The sequence below is a fragment of the Oxyura jamaicensis genome, chromosome 5, assembly GCF_011077185.1.
Source record: "Oxyura jamaicensis isolate SHBP4307 breed ruddy duck chromosome 5, BPBGC_Ojam_1.0, whole genome shotgun sequence".
Classification (NCBI taxonomy): Eukaryota; Metazoa; Chordata; class Aves; order Anseriformes; family Anatidae; genus Oxyura; species Oxyura jamaicensis.
Genome location: NC_048897.1, coordinates 8125819 through 8133490, shown reverse-complemented (window position 1 = coordinate 8133490; position 7672 = coordinate 8125819). Strand labels below are relative to the sequence as shown.

Genomic DNA, 7672 nt, shown 5'->3' with positions numbered 1-7672 from the left:
GGCGGCCGGGCCCCCCCCGGCCTCCTGAGGGGGGCTCAGCCCCGGCCGGGCCGCGGCGTGGAGGGGGGCGGCCCCGGTGCAGTGCTGAGCGGAGCTAACCACGCTTTCCCCTCTTCTTCCTCCTCCTCTTCTTCCCCCTCTCCTCCCTTTTGTTTTCGCAGCAAATGGAGCTGCTGCTGGTGAATAAGCTGAAATGGAATCTGGCTGCAATGACCCCCCACGATTTCATTGAACATTTCCTTACTAAAATGCCTCTGGCAGAGGACACCAAGCAGATCATCCGTAAACATGCTCAGACTTTTGTGGCTCTGTGCGCTACAGGTATGAGCCCTGCACGTTAAGCAAAGCGTGTTGCACCCCTACACGTGCCCAGCCCCCGGCTCGTAACGCCTCCCGTAGCTATGGCCTACTGTGAGCCCCCAGGGCTGCGGGGAGGTAGTTTAAGCCCCGATTATTGCCCTTGTTGTTTGCAGAAGGTGGATTACTTTGCAGAGGTAAGTTTTTCAGAAGATACTTTTCTTCTGAGCTGAATGCGTTTGGCTGGCCAGGGTGAGAGGCACCCCTGCTCTGTGCCCCAGTCACCGAGCGTGGCCCTGCGTGCCAGGATTTGTGCAGGGGCTGCAAAAGGCTTGCTGCCTGTGCGGGGAATCCCTCCATGTGGATCCGTTCTCGAGACGGCCTTTAAAGGAGGAGGGAGGCTTTGCTCATGAATAGCGCTGCGTGGGGGTTTTAAAACTTCCCTCTCCGAGTTGCCTCTTCCCCCTGCTCCGTGGCGGCGGGTTGGAGGAGGGCCACGCGGCGCGGAGGCTTTCCTGGCACCGGACCCAGCTGCTGCCATCTGCACCCCTCTGACCACGTGCTGAGCTGGAGCCATGTGCAGGGGCGGCCTCCAGAGGAGCCAAAGACGCCGACTGCTCGCTAGGCCAGGTTTGCAGAGGCCTGATCTTTGGTTTCAAGGGCACCGTGCCTGCGCGCGCTGTTCCTTTGAAGTTCCGTGTTTGCATGCGGAGTGTGTGTGTGTGTTTGTACGTGTACTGGCTTTACCCGCTGAACCCTAGCAAAGTGGGAAGGAAAAGCGTTTTGGGAGAGCCTTTCTGATCGCCAGATCCCGCGCGTCCCACAGGCCGGAGTGGAGGAGCAGGGACAAAAGAAGTCATAGAGGGCGGATAGTTTCAACAAAACGTGTTCGATGCATTTGCTTTTCGTATGACAAGACAAATCCAGGAATGGCAAAGGAATAAGGAAGAAGAAGCAGCCAAAGCAAATGTTCTTTTGCAGTAGCACGTAAAGAGGAATGCCAGACACTCTGTTAACACTGATAAAAAACGTAGTGTAAAGGAGATACAGTGCTGTATTAAATGTTAATGCTCAGTAGCAGCTGTGCTAAAAAAGAGATCGAGCCTGCATTCGGACATGCGGTGTCCGCACTTGAAAACCTTGTTGGGATGTGTGCGGTCAGTGAGCCCAATTAACGCTGCGTAGTTTATTTTCCAGAGATGGATTTGGTAAAAAAATAAAAATAAAAATAAAAAATAAAAAAAAAAGATTGAAGAAAGATTGCAGGCACTTGGAAGAAAAAGTCGAATTCACAGAATCAGCCCTCCTGCAAAGCCTAAAGATAGAACAAGCAAACCCTAACGGAGACATCTGTAAACACTGGCATTGCTCTCCATCTTGGGGCTAATATCCAAGCAGCAGGCAGCTCCCAAGTTAGATTGCCTGCAGTAATGCTCTGCGTTTGGAGCACTGCAACCTTCAAACAGCCTTCAAACTACCTGCAGCAGCATTTTGGGAAAATCAGGCCTACTCTCCGTGACAGATTCTACCAGATAAGGCCGCTGGGACTCTGAAGGTGCAATTTGCTAAGTTTGACACCGCCTTGGCCGTTTGCTAAAAAGAGCAGCTACCTGGCCTCCCCTTTGGGTATGGGGATGTTTAACCTAGGTTGTTGTGCTGGCAATGACAGGGATGAAAACAAGAGTAGTTCAAAGGTTGGAGACTTGCTAAGAGTCCAGTACTTTGATCTACTGTCGGTGTTGTTATGTTTCTTTTAGGAAGCACATCCAGAGCCTTTAACACTGCTACACACCACAGCTGGAGAATGGATCAGTAAATGAGAACCATGTTCTGGGAGTTTTACTGAGCTTTTAAAAAAACAGCGCTGAGCTCACCAGAATTGGGGCCCTCTTCAGCTCCCTACTGAAGTTGGGAATATTGCCTGGGGAAAGGCTGCCACTAGGCTCTGTGTTTTTATTGTTATTTTTGGATGTCAGGATTCTCTCTACCTCTTGCTTTCCTCATGACTTCTTTGTTGGCTAGTGAAGATAACATGTGGCTTAAGTAGCATCTGGACTTTGCTGTTGCTGGGTTGTGTTGTATTTCCCTCTGCCAAAACGAACCTAGATGGACTGCAAATGCGTTGTGCTGCCTGGATGCTATGGGGCCCGATCCAAAGTCCACTGAAAACACTGAAACTCGCTGAAGTGGCCTCAGGGGCAAGCGCAGTGTATCCTCAGCTTGAAGTGTACAGCCTGCCTCCTCGACCAAAAGAGGGGCTCGTAAGAAGAGGCAGCGAAATAATGCTTGCTTAGAAAATAGAACCTCCGCCAGTTGGCTTAACAAGGCGAAGGCTGTGGAAGTGTTCGTGGATGAGTGTGCATGTGTGTTCGCTCCAGAAAGAGAAGGTTATGTTGCAAGGTGAAGTTGAGGGGAATTCCTTCTAAGCTCCCTCTTCAGTTGTCTGGCTAGTAGAAGTGGATTTGTTTGATTTGGTTTAGTTTTGAAAAATCCATTTTCACCAAAGGATGTCTTTGTGCTGTGGTAGGTTTAGGAGAAAAAAGAGAAAAAAAAAATTACCAGGGGTTGTTTGAAGTTAACACATAATTGAGCTTAATGAATGGGGCTTTGGCATGGCCGAGCAAGGCAGGGAGAGCTCAAAAGGAAGCAGGCCTCTTTTGGCCCAAGTTAAGACCAGTGTTGAGGGAGAACTGCGGCTCTATACAAGCATAACAATGAATAGCAACAAATATTGGAGCTTCAGCATTTCATTATGTTCCTCTGGTTATCAAAACATACCGGGCTCCTTTTATATGATTATTATTGCTATTATTATTGTTGTTGCTTTCCTCCTTTCGGATGGAGAAAGAGAGATCTCCCTTTGAAACAACTGTGTTACAATTCTCCTATTCTCTGGCCTTTATAAAATTGGGAGTCTCAAGGTATGTGACCAGTTGGAACCTGTTGCATCTTGCAGCAAGTGATTTATGTTCGCAGTTTTGATTTGCCTCAATGAAAAGATTTTCATTCATAGCCCCCAGCTCTCCAGACGGATGGAATTGCTGCTCCATTTAAAAAGGAAAAGGGGTGACTCGCCTTGTTAGGAATTTTTTTTAAAGCGCTGCAGCGCCTATATGCCTGCTTTGTCCTCCCTTCAGGGTGGCTGGCATTCTTCTCTCTCCTCCCCCTCCCCTCTCTCTCTCTCTCTCTTTTTAACAACGCTGAAGTTGTTTATTCTTTTTGGATGAAGTCTCAGATAGGCTACTGGGGATGTGTGCTTCAATTGATGGGGCCCCCTACCCCATTGTGGCTGTGTCAGGTCTAATTCATCTCACCGAAGCCCCCTTGTTCCTGGGCGCTCAATAGCGCAAGATGAGGCGATGGAGGCTGACAATGATGCCACACTCTTCACTTGGGGGCATCCAATTACAGGCGAGAGGGGCCCCCTGATTAATATGCTGAAATTAGTGGCCTCTGCCACAAATAATTCCTTGTTGAGTTGCAACAAAAAGGCAGTCCATGCTGCTTGTCTGGAGTGGTTATAGGGACAGACACAAACTGGTCATTTAAACTTCATTATCACTTTTCCACCTTGGAAAGAATGAGGGTGTGACTATGAATTCATGTTCTTGTTTACTGCTCCATTTAAAAGAAGAACGCAAATATTAATGCCAAACGTGATCCTGCCAGGACAGACCCCTTACACTGACACATCTTGGTCACCTTCTGTTTGTGGAAATCAGTAAATACTGGCGTGAAGTCGCTGCCGCTCCATCCCCTGGAACCTGAATCTTGGTGGCATTCACAGTTGCCCGCTGAAATCCCTTAATGCTGAAGTCTACCTGCCGCTGGGTGTCAGTACGTCAGCTGGGGGACCATCTCTGGACTGCTTGTGTTGTCAGTAACCGACCTGAACTATTTCGTTTTGGGGAACGATAGAAGCTTGCCAGAAGGTGTGTGTATTTATGTCTGTCTGGAAATCGGTCGATTAGGAAAAAGGGGTAAATTTCATTTTTTTAAAAATATGGTAGCATACATGAGATGGCTTTATATCAAGCTTGACTTGTAGCTTGCAGTGCATCACAAGAGCTGGGCCACCATTAATTGCATTGGTTTTAATTTTGAAGGTTCATAGAACGTGGGGCGAAATGCCCTTTTGAAAGTGGGTATCGGTCTGGGCTACAATGGAGCATCAGAGATACCTGAATAGATTCAGAGAGAGGACTTTCATAGAGTCCCAAAGTCTTTAGTTTCACTGGTAAAACATTTACACAAAAGTTACTTTATTATAATAAAGGAGATGCATGATTTAATACTTAAACTGTTCCACTGAGCCCTCTAAGCTGTCCGTGCCTTTGATTTCATTCAGGGGTTTGACAGATGGTTTATATTTTTTCGACCCAGAGGAAGTTGTATTCTGATAAAAGCAGAAGGAATGTATCTCAGGTTCTTGTGTATAATGTGGCATTTCCCTTTCTTCCTCACAAAATTAGATGTTTACTCGTGCCACTTATTTCCTTTTGTTTCCGATTCTCCTCCAAGGTGTACGCTGCCACGGATCAAACGCATTCCTGTTCTGCAGAAAGAGTCTTAGCATTAAAATGTGGATTATTCTTATTAAAAACACACACACACACACACACCAAAAACATGCTAAATGGCAGAGATAGCCCCTTAAGGAATCATGGGAGTGGCTTTGTGGAGACCTACAGCAATGCAGTCTGGAAGGGGGCCCAGCCTCTTGTCAGCATGGTGTCACATCAGAATGTAACTGATTGTCCGCCAATTCTTGGGACCCCCGTCACTTAGTTATGCCACATTTACATTAAATCCCTGTTGCCAGGATGGATGGCAGCCACTGACAAGAGACTAGGTTGAGACAAAGCATTTTTAAGATGAAACCTTAATTTAAATATGGATTATCTGCCTCCTGACAGGGTTAAGCAGTCTTTCTCTTTCTTTTTGTTGATGTTGTTGTTCATTAAAGCTATATTCCTTTGAATGTCAGTGCAAAGGTTTCTGCTTTAAAGGGCCCGAGGACTCCTGATTAGAGCGCACCTTGGGTCTGACCGCGCGAGCACAGGTTCTCTGGGATGTATAGCGCTGCTGACCCCGGTGGCATTATCTGTATGAGTAAAGTATTTTAACATTCGAAGAATGGGGGCCCTGCTTATGATAAAAATCCCTGGAGGCGATGGATGGCCTCCCAGGCTTCGTGCTAAGCAGGGCTACGCACTCAGCACAGTTGCTCGCGTGGCTGAGCGTCTGCAGGTTGGGGCCTGTAACGGTGCAGAGCAGGAGGCAGCTTCTGCTCACCATTTCCCTTCCTTTGGATGCAACAGCTGGCAGCTGAAGCCACGCTGGTATAGGAGAGTGTATGTGTATGGGCAGGCTTCTCCTAAAGCAATCATTTCAGTCTTTTTTTTTTTCCCTCTTCTTTCTTCATACAGATGTTAAATTTATTTCAAACCCACCTTCCATGATCGCAGCTGGCAGTGTGGTAGCAGCTGTACAAGGCCTGCATCTGGGGAACACTAACACTTTCCTCTCCTATCAATGCCTCACACATTTCCTATCACAAGTTATCAAATGTGATCCGGTAAGTGACTCTTCTCAGTTGATCTCCTGCCTTAGAGTTTAAGAATGAATGTCTGCTTGCCGCGTAGTAGCTAATCGGGCAGTAAATCTTGATAAAGGTCAAACCTCAGAGTGGGTTTTTTTGAAGATGTTCGCTTGTGTTCGTCCTAGTTACTTAGCCGTCGTTACAGCCATTAATAATCGGTGATTACACTGCTGCAGTTCGCTGATAGGAGTGCCACATCCAGCTCTGATCGTGAGAGGTGTATCTGACAGTGCAAAGGAAACCCTGAACTGATTTTGAACAATTGCAGAAGCTGTATTTGCTTGTAGGTAATGAAACCAGCGGTCTGTGTAAAACTTTAAAATAAGGCAAGGAAATAGTTACTGAGATTGCAATAAATGGACCTCTTGGTATCTCTGACCTTATCTTTGACCATTCTTGAGGCCTTTTATTGTGCCAAGTGGTGTGAAAAAGCCTTTCTTAAAAGAGTTCTAATGATCTAATTTGGTTTATTACGTGCTAGACCTGCACAGTAGCTGGTATTGAATTGCTTTTTGGAACAAATGTTTGTCCCACGACTTTCTGACAAGGTAGATGGTCCTCACAGGACTCTCATTTTGCCCTGCAGCTTCCAGGAGATGCACATCAGTAACTAGTGAGCAATAAACCTTTCATGAGTGAATGGGCCAGGAAGGGAGCCTACAAGGAAGACCTAAAGTCAATGATCCATGTCATAATGGTGTGTGAAGTTGGGGCCGAGTTGAGCTTTGTTTTGTAACAATGTGGAAGACCAATAAATAGATGCTTTAAAAAGGTTCTTGTGAGGTCTCCAAGCGCTGGACAATGAGTCAAATAAAGACAACTCTGTGGTTAGCGGCAGAACCTTTGAGATGCTGTTAAATTATTTTACACGTTAGTAATTTAAATACATAGAGAGCTGTATTAGTCCAGACCCTTCAAAACTAGTTCTGTGTAATTGGACTTTGTTGACAGGATTGAGTGATTTGTGGGAAGACAAATGCACCACAATAAATTACTCACAAAAAGTATTTTACGTTAGACTATGTGAAACAACTGCTGGCAAATACCATATCACAGACTATTATTTTGATCACCTTTATCATGCTTCAGAATTTGGCATGTTACTTTTTGCTATTTAGATTACTGCAGCTAAAGTAGTATGGATCCAGTGCCGGTATGTTAAATACTGTAGGAACGTCAAATGCTGAAATCAAGTGCTGTAAATATCCTGCTGCTCAGTTTGGTAGCACTTCTTTGGTAATACTCCTAGGGAGTTTGTGAACAGAGTGTATGGTTGGCCTCTATCCAGTGCTAGATATTCAAAGCAGGTACTGGGGAAAAATAGTAGGCTTGCTATTGGTATTGATAGTACCTGATTCAAACAAAAATAATACTTGATCATTCCTGATAGAGAGCATTGAAATAAATTCTCTCACATCTTGGAGAACAACAGCATGTCCTTATGTGACTTGACTTAGTTGATGACAGAGCTCTTTTAAAAGAGAAAGAAGTTTTAGCAAGAAGAGAATCAATGCTTATTTCTTTTTATTGTCCAGAGTCATTGTAAGGTCACAATCTGTATGACCTGAACTTAAAACTAAGAGCTTTGAAAGGAAGTAACTCCCTTCCAGCTTTTATTGCTAAATATATTTATGTGTTAGAGCAGCTAGAGTTAGAAGTGTAAGGGTTTTTGTATAAGTTACTACAGAAAATAAGCAGCATAAAATTTTACCTTACGTACATGTATGCTGTCATGTTTGTAACATAATAAGGGTAGAGCATCTTTCACTACTG

The 7672-nt window shown here is 45.4% G+C and overlaps 2 protein-coding genes across 2 annotated transcripts in view; one reads left to right on the top strand and one right to left on the bottom strand.

The window, feature by feature from the left end:
* Positions 1 to 163: 163 nt before the first annotated feature.
* Positions 164 to 7672, top strand: part of CCND1 (cyclin D1) — a 14653-nt gene continuing 7144 nt past the window's right edge. Inside the window, exons 1-2 of the mRNA XM_035327005.1 lie at positions 164 to 321; positions 5727 to 5875. Of these exons, the coding sequence (XP_035182896.1) occupies positions 165 to 321; positions 5727 to 5875 (306 nt within the window). The 5' untranslated portion in view covers position 164. The remainder of the gene's footprint in view (positions 322 to 5726; positions 5876 to 7672) is intronic.
* The window catches only part of LTO1 (LTO1 maturation factor of ABCE1), a 26397-nt gene continuing 23251 nt past the window's right edge, over positions 4527 to 7672 (bottom strand). The window contains exon 6 of the mRNA XM_035327008.1: positions 4527 to 4852. The gene's annotated coding sequence lies outside the window, so the exon portion shown is untranslated. The remainder of the gene's footprint in view (positions 4853 to 7672) is intronic.